The sequence below is a fragment of the Electrophorus electricus genome, chromosome 2 (genome assembly GCF_013358815.1).
Source record: "Electrophorus electricus isolate fEleEle1 chromosome 2, fEleEle1.pri, whole genome shotgun sequence".
NCBI classification, from domain to species: domain Eukaryota; kingdom Metazoa; phylum Chordata; class Actinopteri; order Gymnotiformes; family Gymnotidae; genus Electrophorus; species Electrophorus electricus.
The window spans coordinates 31360883-31381051 of NC_049536.1; the positions used below are offsets into that span (position 1 = coordinate 31360883).

At 52.9% G+C, this 20169-nt stretch overlaps 1 protein-coding gene across 8 annotated transcripts in view; it reads right to left on the minus strand.

Moving 5' to 3' along the window:
* pard3bb (par-3 family cell polarity regulator beta b) overlaps nucleotides 1–20169 on the minus strand; it is a 167094-nt gene that overhangs the window by 95032 nt on the left and 51893 nt on the right. For all 8 annotated transcript variants that reach the window (XM_027025790.2, XM_027025788.2, XM_035523518.1 and 5 more), the window contains exons 6-11: nucleotides 12492–12568; nucleotides 6864–6950; nucleotides 4319–4444; nucleotides 2856–3229; nucleotides 1197–1336; nucleotides 431–559 (exon numbers count right to left, since the gene is read on the minus strand). In XM_027025790.2, the coding sequence (XP_026881591.2) occupies nucleotides 431–559; nucleotides 1197–1336; nucleotides 2856–3229; nucleotides 4319–4444; nucleotides 6864–6950; nucleotides 12492–12568 (933 nt within the window). The remainder of the gene's footprint in view (nucleotides 1–430; nucleotides 560–1196; nucleotides 1337–2855; nucleotides 3230–4318; nucleotides 4445–6863; nucleotides 6951–12491; nucleotides 12569–20169) is intronic.

Genomic DNA, 20169 nt, shown 5'->3' on the forward strand with positions numbered 1-20169 from the left:
TGAAAAGCCCCAGCGGTGTACGTGGCACCACACACACACACACACACACACACACACACACACACACACACACACACACACACACACACACACACTGCTAGAAAGTCAGCGAGTGTGAATGTCAAGGTGGCAGGGCAGGGGCATGTGCACAGTGAGGTGGGGCATCCTACACACTGCTGCCAAGAGAGGGTGAGGTCCGACTGTCAACTTCACAAGATGCCCAGAGCTGGTGGTGTGGCATGATGTGAGCGTGTGTGTGTGTGTGTGTGAGAGAGAGAGAGAGAGAGAGAGAGAGAGACAGAGAGAGAGAAAGAAAGAGAGAGAGAGAGAGCGTTTTGGCGAGGAAGGAAAGACCAGAGAGACAGCAGGGTGTGCAGGCGGGTGGATGTGGCTGGAGGGATGGAAGTGTGATGATGAAGAGGGTTCTTACCAGCTCCCGGGGCACGAAGACCTCCTCCTGTCGGGCCACCACCAGACATACACTCTCCCCCTGCTTAGTGCTACGCAACATGGCCACCAACTCCTCCTGCGTCTGGCCCGTGATGTCTACTCCATTCACCTGGTGCGTGCGCGCACGCGCACACACACACACACACACACACACACACACACACACACACACACACACACACAGAAAATCATTGAACTGTTTTGGTTTAACCATCTTCAGACAAATTGTTTGCCTATGTTTACTTCAGCTAACAGTTCCCGGCATTCCCCACTGTGTCGCAGCTGTAATGTATTCTGGACCGTGTTGTCTGCCCTGTTGCTCGTCTATGGTTCTGCTTCCCAAAAATCTTCATAGTTTTAGGATCGTCTCGAATGAGGGAGTGTTCAGTGTAATACTGGCGCTACCATTCAGAGATGATTTTTGTTTTCAGTGTTTGTGGGAAACCAGCCCCGGTTAGCACGATGCACGTCAGACAAAACAAATGGCGAGTCAAATACTAGTTCTTTAGAAACAGGCAGTTGTACTGCACACACACACACACACACACACACACACACACACACACACACACACACACACACACACACACACACACACACGGTATGAGCCCATAGTTCATTTGTCCGCGTTCTCAGCTTCTGCTAAGCAGCCCACAGTCCTCCGCCGACGGTCTGCCTTTCATTGGTGTTGGCGGGACAGTTTAGGGTGGGGCGCCATATTCAGTGCACCAGTGGCACGGCCTCACCTCCAAGATCCTGTCACCAGACTGCAGGCGGCCATCTTTGACGGCGGCACCCCTGGGGAGGATGTTTTTGACGAGGATGGGGCCGGGGCCATGCACAGATGAGTCTCTGGTTACCACGGTGAAGCCCAGGCCCTCTGGACCTGCCCGCACACAGCACAGCGAGCAGACAGTGAGGGGGAAAGTTAACCATCGAGCCTAATCAGGGCAGTCCGTTTCTTATGATACTGACATCACACAGCAGCAAGAAGCAGGCCTATTGTATTGACATCCACAAATTTCTAAGACCAGGATTGTTCCGAACGCTTGGCGATCGATCGGCCTCGTCCCAACGTAACTGCGGGAGCGCAGAGATGTAACAAACGTGCAGAAGGATCAGGCGGCAGACGAAGGGGCCGCTGGAGGCGGCTGACTCTGACTGCGCCAGTGCCCAGACAAACGCCAGCGCCCTGTTCAACGCTCCGCGCCGGCCTCTGAGAGCGCGGCGCGGGAAAACAGGGCCTCGGTGCAGGCGCGAGATTAGAACTGCCTGACTACAGTTTAATTTCACGTATGAATACATCTTTCAGAGAGAGAGAGAGAGAGAGAGGGAGGGAGAGGGAGAGGGAGAGAGAGAGAGAGAGAGAGAGAGAGAGAGAGAGAGAGAGAGAGAGAGAGAGAGAGAGAAAAAACAGACAGGGGGAGAGCGAAAGGTTCCAAGAGAGAATTCTCTCTTGCAAATTATGATCCGTGACACAGCGAGTGGTTAAGAAATAGATTCAGAATTCTCAGCCCACATAGAGAAACGAGCACGGTGACCTCCAAATGAAAGTATGGCAAAAAAAACAGTGAAAAAGATCACCACGCCGCATTCACCAGTGAACCTGGTTACTGGACAATTATGCATTTATTTCTGAATAACCTCTACACCGCATTCAAATGTTAGAAATAATATTTGTCCGTGCTGTGTGCCAAGTCCCTCAGTGAGCCAGAAGGCGTTAGAGAGAGATGGAGGTCTGTGGAAGCAACTGTGAGGGGAGTATTAAAGTTGTGTCACATCAAGGGGGGGAGGCGCCCCGGAGCATGGGGGCGCGTTGACCCTGGCTCTGCCGCCTCTTGGCAGGCCCTCGATGCTGTCAGGATGACTGATGGGTAGATTAGCGAACAGGCTATCACCCGCTGGGTGACACGATGCATAATCGGGGCGGATATATCCAGCCCCCGAGCTGCTGTCTGGGGGGGAGGCGCGTGGGAGGGGCGCCAGGGGGGAAGTTGATGCACGAATGCGCAGACAGGGAGGGCGGGGGCTGCCTCGGTCCAGATCAGGCCTTCCGATCACGGCTCCGGAGGTGGGTGAGGGATGAACGGCACCGTGCCCGCCAGCGAGCGCGGGACACGTGGCGAGGCGCTGGGGTTTTATGTTGGTCATTTAGCACAATCCTTTTACAGTCAGCACTTTTCTGTTCTTGCAATGAATTCATATCATCAGTAATGGATGGATCAATAAGAATTTAATAGGCTTTGTGGGTCGGAATTACGGCTTCATCCCTTCGGCCGTGGGCTCGCGAAGGCACGGACTACAAAGAAGCTGGCGGGGTGTGGGGTAAGGGGCAGGGCTCCTGTCCCCAACACCACACACCCCCGCTACACGTCTGTAGATTTCCAGTGGAATGGCGGTCTTACCTTTCCTCAAGTCAATTCGGAGTTTCTTGCCACCCTTCCTGCTGGCGAAGCCGGCCAGCGCCGGGAGTGCCGGGCTCTTCCTGAGGAGGGGGCTCTCGCCGCTCACGCCCCGAGGGACGAGTTGCGGAGGAAGGGGTGCCGGTGAGCGGCCCTCTGGGCTCCCGCCGCTCTCCTGGGGCTCGGCCTGACGGCTGCGGGCCACCTCCGCGGGCCACGGCGTGGGCCTGGCCCTCGGTGGAGGGGCCTCGCAGGCGTGGGGCTCACCGAATGGGGGGCTGGCGAGGTTCCTCTCGTAGCGCTCCCTGTTGGCTAGGGGGAGGACGTCCAAACGAACCAGAGGCGAGCGCATGGCCTGCCGGAACACGTCCTGCGACCTGGGGGGGGATGGGGAGGAGGGAGCATGAGCTAGACTACGAACAGCGGCGAGCGGAGGAGGAAGAGGACGAGGAGGACAGCAGAAGTCGGGTGGGCGATTAAAACGAAGGCGCAATGGCTCCACGGGGGCTTCGAAATTAAATGTAGTTTGTGAGCATATAATGGAATGAATAATGATGTCGAATCTGAGAACAATTAAGAAAATGTAATATCTTTATTCATTTTAGTCTGGATGAAACTCATTCCAGGGATGCATGATTGAGGTTATGAGTGATGAGCTCTACCCTGTATGAATGACAAACCAATCCCTCTTACTCATTTGTGTTGACTAATTCGATTTCAGAACTCAGCCATCCATCGTAAACGTAATAATCCCGCTACGGTAACCTTCGCCGGGATGCCGCCACGCCACACCCGTGAGTACGGCTGCGGAGGAGAGGGCTCCGGCTCCGGCTCCAATCGTTTGTGGCGGATAATGTTAGGAGGAGCGCGTTCGAACGTGGAACTGTCCCCCTGACGCTGTGATGCACAGCGTGACCTGTGGCGAGAGCTTCGTAAAAATCAAACAGCATAAAGAAATACAGCAAGAGCTGCCAACTTCCGCGGACTCTTGGGCAGAGTCGGTATAAAGAACAGAGCTGACAAAGGCGGCAGTGGTAATAATGAGTGTGACAGAAGCCTGTAATGCTGCGCTCTGGGTGTGTGTGTGTGTGTCTGCAGACTGCTGGATGGATTCAGCCCCTCTGAAGCATGTCCAGAGCCGTGATGAGCAGAACCGGGGCCAGTGCACACTGGCGGGGGGGACTGGGAGAGGACTGGGAGAGGACTGGGAGAGGACAGTCTTACAGCATGAAACCTCCTAGACAGCTGAGATGGAGGGAGGAGGAAGAGCGAGAAACAGAGACAGATGGGAGAGAGAGAAGGGAGTGGGGGAGGGAGAGAGGGAGACAAACGGAGAGAGAGAGAGAGAGAGAGAGAGAGAGATGCAAAAGTAACGAATGTAAAAGTAATGAAAAGAGAGCTAAGGAGGAAGGCTCAGAGCAGACATGTTCAGTGGACGGCCGGGCACTGCAGTGTGGGATACTCACTGTGAGAAGGACTTATCCGTTAGTTCGGTGTCGTTGATCCTGACGATGCACTCCTCGTCCTGGAAAATGCCCTCCCTCTTCGAGCGGCTGTTCTCCTCCACGCCGCGGATGTGCAGGCCCAGAGCCCTGAGACACGAGGACATCAATGCACCGTCACCCGCGGTGACGGGAAGACAGCAGGCTGAAAGCTCTCGGGGTATCTAGCAGTAAACGGGAGTGTGTTCCGCGCTTAATACGGCCGACACACGCAAAGAGAAAGTGTGTGTGCAGCTAGCGTGTGTGCAGCAAATGTGTGTGCCTCAAAACTGGCGAAACTCTGCACTCTCCTCCTCCCCCTCCCGACTGGGATGTCAGAGCAAAAACGTGAGCTTGGGCACCCTCTCTAACACACGCACACACACTATTCCACAATTCGGAAGCTCGGCGGCTCTGCCGAGCTGTGATAAGTCCTATCAGGCAGAGGGAGGGTGGTGGTGTGGTGGCGGGCGGCCGGGACCCGGAGGACAGCGCTCCTTCCGCGGCCGCAAACCCGGCTCTCAGCCCTCCGCGCTGGACAGGCGGCCACAGAAAAGCCCGTTAGCTGCCGCGCCAAACAAACTAATACATCACAGCAGTGGGCAGCAGCACCCACACGCAGGCAGCCAGACCAGCTCCGGGCCCAGGCAGGCAGAGAGACAGAGAGAGCATTCGAGACACGGAGAGACAGACAGCTCATTGTGTCTGAGCTGCAAGGAAAGCTTTTGCAGCAAATGCAACCTAATGATGTAGCCAGAGAGGTGATAACTCAACAGGGCGGGAGGCTGAAGACAGTGCACAAGCGCTTGAATGTGTTGAGGCAGGGGCAACAAACAGAAAATAAGTGATGCGAGAGCAAGCCAGACAGAAGGGAGGCGAGAGGCTTGTAGACTGGGAGGTCGGAGAGGGACCCACCCGTCACTCTGACTGACAGCACCATCCCTGACCTGCGCGTGGTGTGGGGAGGGGCTTGCCTCTCCTCCCGTAGCCGTGTGGGTGGAGGGTACGGGCATGCCCTCGGTGCCAGCGCACTCTTCTAAACCTCTGCTGCTTTCCTCCTCAGCCGAAGCAAGCGTTTCTGCGTGGCCTGCGAGACCGGCTCATACGCCCAGAAGCAGCGTTTTAAAAAAGCCGCGCAGCACCAGTCTCGCCAACGCGGGCGCCATGCGACGCAATCTAACACAATCCGCTTTCTTTTCCGAGTGTGAGAATTAAGATTCCCTGCGCCACCCCCAACTCTCTCGGCACATTCACGGAGGCTTGGGGAATTCAGTCTGATAATCAACACCGGCTACACACGCACGTTCTCCTCCGCCCCGCAAACACGACGCTCCCTCCGTTATCGCCGCTCGGATAAACAAATCCTAGATGGGAAGGACAAACAATAACGTAGCATTTAAGGGGTCTGATGGGGGCGGTGGCATTTGTGGGCGAGCCCCACGCGCGCCTGGGCGGAATACGCAAGCGCTGCGCTAGCCCGGGAGGTGAGAGAGGCCCCGGGGCCGTGGGCCCCTACATCTGCGCTCCCGCTCAGCCCCTCCCGAACCCCTGAGGCTGTTGCAGACATGGGGCATCAGGAGGAAGGTCTGTTTACATTAGTGCGGCGGTCAATATTTGGGGATGTTACTGACAGCTCCCTGACCTCTGACCCGAGGGGAGAGGGCGGCAGGCATGACTAAAGGAAACATATGGGCCCTTTGGGATAGAGGGATGAGGAGAGAGGAAGAGTGGAGAGAGAGAGAGAGACGAAGAAAAACAGACAGGGAGAGAAGGCGAGAGAGTGAGTGGGAGAGAAGGAGAAAAAGCAAGCTAGAGAAAGTGAGAGTCCTACAGGGACAGATATGTCTTTATAAAGAGACCTGCGCCATCTTTCCCCATGTGACATGCTGTGATGAATCAATTTCAGTGTGTGAATCCTCCTTGCGAAGGGAAGAGGGGGGAGCCTCCCGCACGCTTATTAAACAGCCCTGCTGCGTCGCCGCGCGCACATCCTGCCCATTAGTGTGTTTTTAGGTGACGTTCGCTGGAGATGAGTAATTCATGACTGTATTTAAAGAAACACCTGCGCTCTTGTCGCAGTCCAGGCAGAGTGTCTACACATACAAGCTGAACCTTCAGGGCCGCCGCTCAGCCCTGGGTCCTAAATGACCCCCGGATCCTGCCCCTCTCCTTAATCTCCCTCTCATCTTCTCCTGCCTTAACGCGTTTCCCTGTGCCGGCCTAACCCCTGCCAGGAGCCAGCTGTGTAAGTGGGATCATCTAGCCAGACCCGAATCCCTACCTCACCCCCCCACGCCCCCATCCCAGCTCACCGATCTCCTCCTCGCTCTTACGCTCACACACAAACTTTAAAAGAGGCACCCGAAACAAAAACAGACCGCTTTTTTAAACTTAAATTCACTGTCACGGAGGAGTACAGGATCTCCAGCAGAAAGCAACTCTCTCCCGACATGAAACGGGAAAAGAGACTAAGAACTTAAGAATGATGAACAGAAGAAAGAGAGTCAGAGAGAGAGAGAGACACACTAACCTTCCACTGAGAGAGGAGCAGTATGGCACCACGTGTATCCCAAGCGGCCCATGCTCTCCTGAAATCTCCACTTTCTTCAAGAGACTGCTATAAAAACACACACACACACACACAGGCACATTAAGTTTATAAAACAAACTTGCAGTAGGTCAGACAGAAGCCCAGCACCCCCCCCCCCCGGCCTCGGCACCTGACGTTCTTAGCAAGGCAGGAGAGGGAAAATAACGTGGGGAAGTTTGGGCAGACCAGCCTGTGGCACGAACCACGTACACCTTGAAGGAACCAACACACCCGTGGGTGGTGAAAACGCTTTCCGTCGCGTGCGCAAGACTGGAGAAGAGTGGAGAGAGAGGCAGAGGGGGCTCTGCTGGGGTTGGTGGTGCCGGATCAGGGGGTCACGGCATAAGGAGGCTACAGACACACATGCGCACACACACACGACTCTGTAAGATGTGTGGCACCTTAGTGCAGCCAGGTGGCTCCTAAGACACGACACACCTAAGGATACATTTCACTTCAGGTTTTAATGCAAAAGTCAACGTCTCACACCTCCCATGCATTTGGTATGCCAGGCTAGCATGAGGGTTGCCTGCTGGAGTGCGTGCATGTGTGTTCCTCTCCCAGTGCTCAGTTGTAAGGCTGCAGGGCTGTGTGTGTCATGGAATACTTGATGGTGAGGCTACAGGGCTATGTGTGCGCACACGCGCGATCCACTCGCCGGTGAGCCTGCAGCAAGCCTCTGTGTGTGTGTGTCTGTGTGTGTGTGTGTGTGTGTGTGTGTGTGTGTGTGTGTGTGTGTGTGCACGCGCGCACACACTCCCCTCCCAGCGCTTGGCGGTGCGGCTGCAGGGCTGTGTGTGAGTGAGCTGTGAGTGAGAGGGAGCAGGCCGGAGCCACAGAAGGAGGCCAGGCTCTTCTGGAACGCCAGGATCACATCTACCTTCCTCAGGCTGCTTCCTCCAACACTCCAAGACGGACATCCCATGCAATCATTTGCTAAGCGTTGCTAGGTTGTGGTGTTAATTAGTTTATCAGGCTGACCACACACACAGTCATTTGTCAGGTTGTGACCTTGCTCCTCCTCTCTCGTATCCCTTTCCTTTGTTTTGCAGTAAACACTGCAGCCCTCGAACTACATGCACTCACTGCTGCCTAATAGTGGCATACGCACGCGTGTGTGTTTGTGTTTGTTTGTGTATTAAAATACATTAAAACTGTGCATGCATTTCTATGGGTTTACAAGAAAAGAAGTGTAATACAGTTAGAGATACGTTTCTAACTGTGTGTGTGTGTGTGTGTGTGTGTGTGTGTGTATGTATAAATACAGCATTCAACCACGATGAGGAGGCAGAGAGGAATAGCGGGTAGAAGGACAGAGAGAGAGAGAGAGAACAAGGGAAAGCAAAAGAATGAGAGTGGGAGAATGAATGAGCGCGAATGAGTGTGAGAGTGAGTGAAAAACTAAACTCCAGACAGCGTGGCAGGACTCTGGTAGGCAGTGCAGAAGTGTGGTTCATCAACTCCCCACGTCGGCCCATTAATCAAGAGCACACCAAATAACACCCGGCAAACACATGCGCTCCTTAAGGAGGGGCAAAAGAGGCCCAGAATTAATTAGGGAGACTTAATACAAAATCACATGCGTTAAAAGGGAGAGTGAGAAGTAACCCAGGCGCCCCTCCCTCCCCACGGCGTCCCCACTCCACTTCCATTTCTGCTCTCTCTCTCTCTCTCTCTCTCTCTCTCTCTCTGCTGCACTCATTTAGAAATGAGGCACAGAGGATGAAAAGATGAGGGAGGGAGGGAGTGCTGGCACAGGTGTCCTCTTTATTTACCTGCTCCTTTCTTTCACAAACTCCGGGGGTGAGGGCAGGAATAAAAGACAGGGCGCAATGAAAGGGGCGCATTCGGCGTGCTCTCGCGCCCGCTCTCGCGCTCTCGGCAGAGCCTTCAAAGTGCTGCGCTCGCACAGATTTGCTCAGGAGAAACAAATAAAGACAACAAATGGGCGCGGGCTCCGACGCAGCCGCGTTCTCTGACTGGGAGTGCGGCGAACGTCGCGCCTCTCCCAAAGAGATGGAGCGGAATTAGCTGCCACTCCTCCTCTGAATAGAGGAACACGGAGCCATTTGAATACAGTTGCTGCCTTCTTTATGCGACTGAGATTATACGCGAGGATTCAGGACGGTATTATGGGGAATGGACTGCAGCGAGTAATGGAAGATGCATGTGGAGAGGGGCACGCTCACGCACATAAAACTGTCTGCACTCTCCCAGAGAGCTGAAATTATCGTCTTATTCACTAGACTACCTTTCATTCACTCATCAGGCATCCAGTCACTCACATGCCATGTGCATGAATTTGTGTAATGTGTGTCTAAGCTTTAGAAAAGGGAACAGATTTGGTTTTGATTTATTATTTCGTATTTAGCATGTGTCTATTAGCAGTGCAAGAGTATATTGAATATGGCGTTGTTAGAAAATCTGATCCCAGAGTAACAATCCACACGCTTACAAAGACTATAAGTGATTATTTCTGTGCTTTGATAGGCTGCTTATAACGAACGATCCAGTGGCTCTACAAGTGACTCAGATTAGAAAAGGAAACCAAACGAATCCTACTGGATTCAAAACGATGATGAAAATGACCTCTGCTTTGGCACAAAGGAGAAAGAAACCTGGGCCAAACTTAAAAACATAATTACAAAGTGAATACTGCCTTTAAATAAAAGCTAAATATCAATACTACACCATTTTTAATACAACGCTGCATCAATCCTTTTAAAAAACAGAGAAAAATAAATAGATAACTAGGCGGCGAGTTTCTCGTGGCGATTCGTCCACTGTCCAATGGAAGGAGTAAACAACCCCAGAAGCTTACAGTCGACGCACGGCCAGCCTTGGCACGTCCTTTCTTCTCACAAAGGCCTTTGCTGGGCCGAGGTCTGGCCTCTCCGCCCACCTGACAGCCTCCACCGCTCTGATCCCGTAAAAGGGCGTAAAGGCTGTCACTACTGGAGCAGCGCGCCGTACCCCTCCCCGAGCCCACCGTGGCTTTAATCCACTCTAATATGGGCCCAGATTACCAGGCCCAGATCTTCTCACATCTTCTATTGCTTCCCGCTCTAGAACAGGTTTGGGATTAATTGATTTCGGGAGAGATTTTTCGACTTCCATTACCAAAGTCTTATGCATCCGGGTTTTATCCACGAGGAGCCGGGTGAAGGCAAATCTTCCGTATCAGTGTTAATCTAAAACAAAATGAAAGTGGCGTGAACAGTGTGTCTGAAACATATCCCTCAGATTCAATCAAACTTGGCTGGGCAAACCAAGATTCAGGTGCCGGAGGGGGCCGGGAGAGAGGAGAGGTTGGAGCTTAACTTCCTCTCTCTCGCTCGCTCTCTCGCTGTCTGATAAAGAGGATGTTTATCAGTGTGTGTGTGATTGGCAGAGAGGGTGATGAGAGAGAGACGATAAACGAGTGTCAGTGTGAAAGAGGCTTCGGGGCTTTGACAGCAGCCTGTCAGCGGCACAATAGAGCAGCAGATAAGGGAGAGCAGACCCCACGGCCCTGAGAGGAGAGAGAGAAGAGGGGGAGCAGTCAGAGACAGGGACAGGACAGGAAAAGAAAGAAAAAAGAATAAGGGAAACAATGAATAGGAGGTAACAGGAGAATGTAAGGATAGAAACGACAATAATTAAATAACCAGACCGAAATGGAATGGAAGCAGACAAAGTCCTGGTAGGAAGGCACCGGGTGAAATCAGACAGAGAGAGAGAGAGAGAGAGAGAGAGAGAGAGAGAGAGAGAGAGAGAGAGTGTGTATGGAAGGCGGATGCAGCAGAGAGAAACAGACCAGACGTGAGAGGTTTGAGCGCTCTAAAGAAACAGACAGACAGAGGAAAGACAGACAGGCAGAAGGCCAGATGGACAGAGGCAGACAGACAGCGAGACCAAAAAAGATTACTCAGACAAACAAACGTTGCATCTCCAGCTCGGGCGGGCGCGTACATGCTATCGTGCGCCGTCGCGCCGCCGTGACACGCCTTTAGCTCGGGCTGCTGGCTTGTTTCCACGGACGTTATTCGCTTCTTTGCCGTTCAGCGCTTCTCGCCGCCGCGAGAGAGACGAGGCTGCAGCCATCCGAGACACGTTCGACGCGAGACGAGGCGTCGCAGCTGACCGCTGCCCGCCGGCCTCGCCGCACACGGGCAGAACAGCAGTGCGGGACGCCGGTTGCCGCGATACGGCCGCCGCGCCGGCCGCGGTCGGGTTTCGAGAGTCTGTTGCTCGGCAGGTCGGCACAGGAGCGACGTTTATGGCGGAGGGTGCCCTTTAACATTAAACAAACAGAAAAAGCCAAACAGAAAATACGGAAAGCGCAGAATACACACAAAAGACGCAGCGAACGGCAAACAGACGTGGGCGTGTGACCCGCCCTTCTCAGTGAGGTCGCGCATGCTCCGGTATCCAGCCCACCACACACGGCGCTTTCTGCCTCTCCGCACACACTCTGTATGGCATCTTTTTCATTTTTTTTTTTCCTAGACGATATTTTAAATGGTTGAGGTGCAGTGGGCCATTTTTACTTTACACACTCCTACAGGCCTGCCGTTAGCCGGTGGCGGGTCACACTTAACGGCTTTCAATTTCTACGTTTCAAGTGCCGGCGATAATTCATTTTTTCTTCTCAATTTCAAGGGTCGTTTGCTGGCTGCGAGGAGCATTAGACACTGCCGGGGCTGGGGGGTGGAGGGGGGGTGGTGGTTTGGAGGCTGGGAGGGTGGAGTTGCGTGGAGGTTGAGGGGGTGCCCGGGGACCGTGTCCGCCATCGTAGCGGGTTGACGTGGGGAGAGGCGGCTCGTGCGGCAGAGATAGGGGTCAAGAATGAGGAGGTGACCCCATCGGTTCTGTTGAGTGGCCCTGTGAGCTCCCCTCACAGGGCCACGGTCTTCTCCCAGGTGCGGCGGGAGCAGCAGAACCAGCGAGACCCGCGCAGCTAGAGCTCGGTAACTGGTCAGACCGCCCTGCCCCACCCTGCGGCCCGTGAGCAGCGCCCGCGCGGAGCAAAGGTTTCACCAGTCCGCTCATTTCTCCGGCTTTACTTGGACGCGCGTTTTCCTGGAGCTGGCCGTTGATGACAGACAGAGATGTGCTTCATGTGTGTACTATGCGCACACACAGCAGGCTCCATATCTCAGGGCTCTGCTCTCTGGTTCTGACTCTCAGATCTGCTCCGAGCCTTGCAGGACAAAAGAGAGGGGGCATCTCTAATCCCAAACCAGCTCATTAGCCATCCACACACACGCGCGCCAATTTATGCACATGTTTATTTGTGTCGTTAACCCTCTTTCCCTGCGCTTTTGTTGTCGTTTAATGATTCATCATTTCATATGCGAGTTCAACGTTGCCTTGATCTTTTCAGCAAAGAGCAGGGAAATTAGAATGCCTGCTAATGAGATGAGCAGAGACAGAGATGGAAAAACAACACTGTGGGACAAAACAAACGCACATACAAAAGCACAGCAGCGCACACACACACACGCGCGCAATTACCAATGAAATACAACATGCCATGTGAGACCGTCTCGTGTGCACACGTCCACACACGCATGCACGCAATCTTACTTGTTAGTGAAGGTCGCGGCTTTGCTTTGGGACAGGTGTACAGCGCGCTCCTCCACACCGGTCCTCGCGTCATGAGGCTGTGTTAAACAGACAGAACAAAGCCATGAAAAGTGGCGTTTGATGAGGGCGGGTGTGAACATTTCTAACGTGGTTAATTATTCAGTAATTCAGTAATTATGGTGTTTCTGTGCATGCATGTGTGCATGCACCTGAGCTGGGCTCTGCTGTAAAAAGTCAAACATGCCGTATGAAAGCGCGGATGTTTGTGTGTACAGTGAGGAACTGCTTGCATGAGGCCTGTCAGGCATCAGTTTATAAATGATATAGTAATTACTGGCTTTATTAATAGATTGTGTGTGGAGGTAAGGACGTCCAGTGCTGCTCACACTATGTGACACTAATTACTGTATGTAGCATGTAACACTCATTACGAAGACCCGTGTGTGTGTGTGCGCGCGACACTAATTATCGTACGTAACGTAAGGCTGTGTGCGCCTATGTCACAGTAATTGCTGTACATCATCAGCTTTGGAGGTACTGGACGGGCCAAGCACCACACTCCAGTGAGCCCAATGCATCGTGGGTGCCATTCAGATTTGACAGGACGTATGGAAGGGGTGGATGCGAGGAAGAAAGGCCTGACGTAGTGCCCTCTAACCTCCGACCCCATCAGCATCGCCCACGCAGGGCTGCGTATATGAGGCCACTCCCGCAGTTTGCGGGCGTAGCAGGGATCAGGCAGCGGGGGTGGGGGTGGGGTTAGTGGTTCTGCAATTTGCCTCACCCAAGCACAGGGGTAATAACCACAGAGCCTGAATACAGAATACGAGAAAGAAAGGGAACATTCCATCATATCCCTGAAGTCCCTTCCTAAAGCCTCCCCCGGGGCCACCCTCGACCTCGGACCGCCCTGTTCCAGAGTGCGCGGCTAGGTATCTGTAAAAGAAATGGCCTCAGAAATGTCGGAATATCAGCCACGGAGCCCGGTTCGCGCTCTGCATGCACAAGGCGCAACGAGGGCGCTCCGGCAGGTCCAGGGGGGAAGGAGCGCACACGGAGTACCCGACTGGGCCTGCCCTCAGCCCAGGAGCCAGCCCGGACCTGGCCCTCACGGGAGGACGCGAACCCCTGAGCCGTCCCGCCACACGGCAGTTACGCCTCCAGGGCACAAGTGCTGGGATCGCACCTGAGGTTTTAGGGAATGGGTGCTAAAGAAATGAATAGTGTTTGTTTCCATTAAAGTGAAAAAAAAAAACAAAGGCTGGTGTTCCCATCCAGTTAGTAGCAGAAGTGAACACTGTAATGTGACTGCCAAGGCAAACACAGGAACAATGATGGCGTGTTCCCACGAATATAGCATCACTCCCGACATCCTCATTAGGAAGACTTGAAGAAACGGCCCATCAACGATCGAAAATTCAAACCAGACACAGGGAAGGGCCAACAAGCATGAAGGTACCACCGCGGGCCATTTTAATTGGTACCCCCGGTACGCGATTGATCTACCTAGCTTAGCCTGCTAACGCTACGCTCTGGTCATGTTACTCGTCACGGCGGAGAGGGGATTAGCGTAGCCGTATGCGACTCGCTCGTTTGTGCGCTCTTAGTGCGGAGTCCACCTGCGCCGACCCCCTTCTGACAGGTGGTACGTCCCAGAGCGAGCGAGCGCGTGAGCGCAACGTGCGCGGGGTGCAGCAACGCAGAGGGCGGAGCAAACTCGGGGCGCTACCATTTCAAGTCCAGGCGTTGGCGGGGGATTTGGGAGGGACGTAGTACATCATAAATCAATTGCAGCGCTCGATGCGGCGCCATCAGCTCGGTGCCCGCCACAACTGATGGACCTATTCGCCCAAACGTCCGCGGTTAGTCTGATGCCGATTACGGAAAAGGGAGGTAGAGTTAGAGCACTGGAAATGGATTTCAAGGGGGGGGGGGGGGGGAGGCCTTAGATTAACATAACATTCCATACAGGCCATCGCTCAGTAAGGGGAGCTGTGGACAAATAAAGGAAATGCTGGAGAATTTGGGGTGATGTCATTAGCATTCACATTAGTAGAACAAATTAGCAAATTGCCCAAATTAAAATGCAATTATCTCAGTGGAGATCCTACATCAGCATAGATTGTTTACTGTCTCCACTAATAGCTCTGCATCAATCCCAAATGTGGACAGGTTATTGCACATATTTTGTATTTTCTTAAATTGGATCATGGACTTTGATGGCACTATAAGACGTGCACGTATTCTTCACTCTTGAACTTGTACTTGTAGGATATCACTAATGTTTACATGGTCTAAGGCTAAAATTATTCCTTAATCTGTATATATTTAAGGGGGGGGGGGGAGGGGTTGTACTCCTGACTGAGGAACCTTAAAAATCTATTTATTCTGTGCCAAAAAAAAAGAAGAAGGAACAGTGCATTCTTTTCAAAGTATAGAGACTTTCCATGCATGGGTAGGTATGAGCTGCACAGAAGACAGCTCCGAACTTGGAAAACGCTGACACCACAGCACATGTCTCAAAAGCGGAGAATGGTTAAATTAATCACTGGATAGGATTACTGTCCTTGGACATTGCACCCACATACGAGACATTATGGGACAGGACCTTTCTTCTAGCAAGCCAGCAGAGTCGATTCAAATTTCCAGTGCATGCATCAAACAGGGCTGCGAGAACAAAGCTCTAATTAAAGGAACAGAAACCTCCCTTGTAAACAGTTTTTGGAGCAGTTTTTGGTGTGTAATATTGCTGCAGCTTGGTCACTCTTAAATCACACAGGAAATGCGTGAAACTATGCTGCCTCCGACTGCCAAACAACAGGTGGAGTGTTAGGGCAGCAGGAAGTGATACAATAGGAGTTACTGTGTGTCTCTATCTATTAAACCCCAGAGGTTAGAGACATGGATAATATTCCCAGAGCAATTAGCGCTAACGGAGGTCCTCCCGTGGGAGGTGATACTAATGGCGGCAGGTACGGCACAGCAGAGAGAGACAAATAAACCTACAACAGTGTCCCCATAGGTGTGGGCATGAACAGTCCTGCACAGCAAACCCAGAGGACCAGGAGTCTGAGCCAAAGACTAGACCAGGAGTCTGAGCCAAAGACTGGTCCAAGACATTGAAACACTTAAGAACTGTGTCAAAGCAGTAATAAGATGATGTGGTGTGATAGTTATCATCAAAACATTTTCTAAGCCGCCACGATAAACGTTAGCGACTGCAAGATTGCAACATAAAGAAGGGTGTGACAAGACTCGTCCATCAGCAGAGTGAGAGGTGGGGCACTGCTACGGTTTTAAGTTTGTTACCGTATCCAGATGTATGGTACTAACGGCTGAATGATGAATCTCTGAGTGCCACAGCATTAGTTAAAACACAGGGGCTCCGGTGCAGCCGCATTCTAATGGACTAAATTCTCTCTCTCTCTCTCTCTGAAGGCACTGCGAACCCTAAATCTCGCCCTTCACCATCCTCAGACACGAGCAGTGGTCGCTGACACACAAGAGAGACTACAAAGTCTAAGCTTAAGGATACTTTATACTGTAGGATATATGCATGTTGCATTCCTGGCACGGACCTCTTCAGGCCTCGGGTCCACGGCGGAGGCACGGGAGAAACCGACCGACCGACGTTCAACGGTAATGCGGAGGGCGACCGTTGTGCTCGATGGAAATTCAACGAAGAAGAATAAATACATTTAAAAAAATTAAAGTTGACAAAAGGATTCACATGGAGTATAAAACCATTTCAAATCGTGTCCGCCGCAGGCCGAGGGCGAGGCCTTCCTCCAGGTGCCGTTTAAGTGCTCTCTGCGGCGTGAAGAGTACTTTAAAAAAACCTGCCTTGGCTGTTCACAGAGGAGAGGCTACGCAGTAGGCCCGCTCTGCCTTTCTCTTTTGCCCACTTATTTCTCCTGTAAAGGCCAAGTGACAATCCGAACAATTACTCAGGCCTATTACCACAATCCCTCCACCCCCTCCCCCTCGCCTAGACCGCGGTGTGACGGAGGCAGTAGCTTGGAGTGCATTAGTGAGCTCCAACCCTGTCATTTCTCAGGCACACTCACTTATTACAGACATACTGGCAGGTGGAGGGGGGCGGGGTGCGGGTTTGGCTGTCACCATCTCTGCCTTGAGAAGGGACGGGGAGAGAAAGGGAGGGGAGGTGAGCGAGAGGGAACAAGAGAAGAAAAAGAACGAGGGCAGGAGAGGAGCGCAAGAGGATGGAAAGAGACGCGAGCGAGTTGCTTTAAGAGAAGCGTATGAAAGAAGAATATGAAAGCCACAGGAGGAGTGAGAAAAAGGCAACAGCGCCAGTGTTGGCCTCTTCATAACACCGCGGGCTCTGCGCGGAAAGTTCACCGACTTCTCGGAATTCTGTAGTCATTTTCGTTTGTCAAGAATGTGACGCTTGAAAAGAGGGAATTATGTTCTTTATTGAGCTTTGCCGCCGTAGCTTGAACATGTGGAAAGTTTAATGGTGCGCCATGTGGAGATTTGGGCCATGGTGCAGGCTAATGCACCGTCATTACGTTAAAACCCACACATGTGCAGCGCCTGAAACAAACTCCCCCACTACCTACCCACCCACCCGGCAAACAAGGGAGAAACAGTGCACCCCACTCCCATGTTCCACGAGGGTGTTGATGCTGGTGATTTTAATGTTTTAAAAAAGGCATGAACGAGGACGTGGAAAATAAGACAGAACAGAGTGCAGACAGTGACATGTTAATGGCGCTGGTAAACCATGTAATTTCCATGTCTGCATTCGGAGGCTTTTCTGCGTGCGCTGTCCTTTCAGTGCTCTGGGAGACTGCAGACACGGCACAGAGCAGCACCCATTCCAACTCCTCCTCTCTTCCCCAGCGACATGCCAAGCAGCTGCCCTTGGCCTCGGAGAGCAGCCAAGGACTGGCCCGGGATGAGCTGAGCGCTGTGGTGGAGACCGAGGTGCCGAGGTATGGTGGTTCCAAAGGAAAGCCCACTTTAAGCGCTGCGGAATCCAGTAAAGAGGCTATGAGGGAGGAATCCGACGGCGCGGCAACGTCTAAGACGGCACGGGAAAAAAGCACGTACGCAACCGTCATGATATTCTCCAGTGCGGAGACGTCCTGGGCCGCCGGAGGGACGTGTGTCTTCTCGGCCATCTGTGTGGGAAGCAGCAAAGCTCATGTCGAGGTCACTGCACTGGCAGGAGCTCCAGCACCCCCGCAGGGGTCAGGAGGGGCACAACCTGACCTGCCCGGTGCTCGGCGAGATCTCATGGGCCATGCAGCGGGTACACAGACACTAGGGAGGCGCTCTGGTGAGGAGCGGAGGCCTTTGCCTGAACTCTTCTCCTGCTTTTTTCGAGCCGAAAGAAGGAACGAACGTTGCGGTGAGGCGCACGGCGCGCCCGGGGCTTGCTGACTGGCGTTTCGGCCCCTCCCACCATACACAAACACACCTAAGAGCGCGCGGTCTCCTACCAACACATACCTCCTCCTGCTGTGTGAGCCTTCATCAGTGAAAAGCGCCAGTTTAATTGCCCCCGTTGGGCTGAGAATGGGGGGGGGGTGGGGTGGAGAGAAGAGAGTGAGAAGGAGAGAAGCAAAGAACAGAGAGAGAGAGAAGGCTGAATAGGTGTTAACTGGGAACTCATGAGAGTAGGCAGAATTAAATTGGATGAAAAACAGTTTTAATTCAAGCATTTGTGTCTTTTTTAAGCCGAATTGTAAAGCAGCATGAGAAGTGAGATGCAGAGAGATAAAAACGATACATTCCAGACATTTTTAACACACAGTATCGGTTTCCAAGGTGCTAACAAGGACAGAGGAGAGAAGGGATCTGACCCTGTTACACATAAATGAGTGGCACTATACCACTGTGCTGTCGCAAAAATAAATCGCAATCTCACAATCGTAACAGCGCCGTCATTGTAACCTTGGCCTTAATGCAGACTGATAAGTGTTTTGCATTTGTCTAAGTTGTACAGGCACCAAAATCACTTGGCCAGAATCAATGCGGTTCTTGAACTATTACTGAACTATTCTATTTGTAATGCCTGGTGTAACCTGAGGCTATATTATAACGTGCAGATGCTAAACACATGGTACGATATGCTTAACTGCACCAACAGCACAAGGGCAGGGCGAGATCTGTCTGCTACGGTGTGCCTGAATCAACTTCTGCCGCTTGTTTATGTACAACGCCGCCTACTCGCTCACTGTCCAAAACAACACTCTCACTGGGACTGTCGTGAGAGACTAAATGCGTAAAAATAAACTCCCACACCCCATGGCACACACCGGTGTAGGCTAAGCTAGTGTTTGCCACCTCCACAACGGATGTTTTTCCTCGAGAGCGGCTTCCGTGATCACCACTGAGCCTACGCGGCAGAAACTGGGCTTTTGAAAGATTTTAACACGCCCGTGCGTGTTCTGAGTGCTCCTGGGATCTTTGGGGGTGTTGGGCGGTGAACCCGCGCTCGGCCTGCTCCTTGGCTGCCGTGCGCGGCCTAGGCCGTGACGTCACTCTTCACACTGCGCAGGTGGAATTCCCGAGAAGCCAGCCCTGCTGCGCTCTCCAAACCCAGGGCCCGGCACTGGAATCACTCCATCTGGAGTGAATTTCCTGCTCCCCTGTCACTGTTGTTCCACACGGCCACTTCACCAGCCTGCGAGGGCTCGGGTGGGAAGCCCTGCTCTAAGACGGGACGTGTGGAGGTGTAGCCTCTGACCAAGTGTGCTTGACGTCTGAGCACATGTTCCTCACAAACACGGTGGAGTTCCTACTCCAGCCAAGTCGGTTAGTTCTGCTCTAGAGCGCGTGTGCGCATCTCTCCGTGAGCCCGCCGCCACAAAACGGAAAGGATTCTTTCTGGTGGGCAGACGGGCAGAGCGCTGCCCCAGGGACACGACTGCCGGGATTTCAGGGCGAGGGCACACAGCTCCCACTGTGACCGCCGGGGACAGCAACAGGCCTGCAGCATGAGGAAAACAAGGCCCGTCTTTAATTAGCACCTGCGGGAAATGCAGCCTTCGAACGTGAACCATGCTATCGCTCCGTGCCTGAACCGCAAATACATGCACTAGGGAGAGGGAGAATGAGAGGGAGGGGGAGAGGGAGGGGGAGAGAGAGAGAGAGAGAGAGAGAGAGAGAGAGAGAGAGACACCTGGCAAGGTTGCTAAGCTCAGCTTTTATCTGGAAGACTCTCAGAATGTGAAGTGAAATTAGAGAGGCGATCCGGAACGACGGGAGCCTGGAGGACGGAGAGAGAACAGAGTGGAGAGCGTGAGGGCCCGGCTCACATTGGTGAAATCCGAACTGAAATGAGAGGTGAGGGCTGGCTTTCGAAACTTGCCTTTCGCATGCCTTTTGGTGGGAATCTTTTATTTTTTTGGGACATCTTAAAGAAAGTGGAGCTGCCCGGCAGTATTTTAAAAAAACAAGCTCCGTCTCTGAGATTCCTGAGCCAAGCTTGGCCGGGCCTCACTGAACCACATCAAAGGCCTGAAGACAACAGGATGGAGGCAGAACGCGAGGCGCCTGCCTAAGCTATGATGAATCCCGCGCTGCGCAAGCCGCTCTTTTGCTGCGCTCGCTCCGTTTCTCCCTCTCACTTTCACTGCTACTCCATTTCGTGTCGTTCTCCCTCCGTTTCCTCTCTCCGGTCGTCCCCGTGCCGCCACATCGGAGT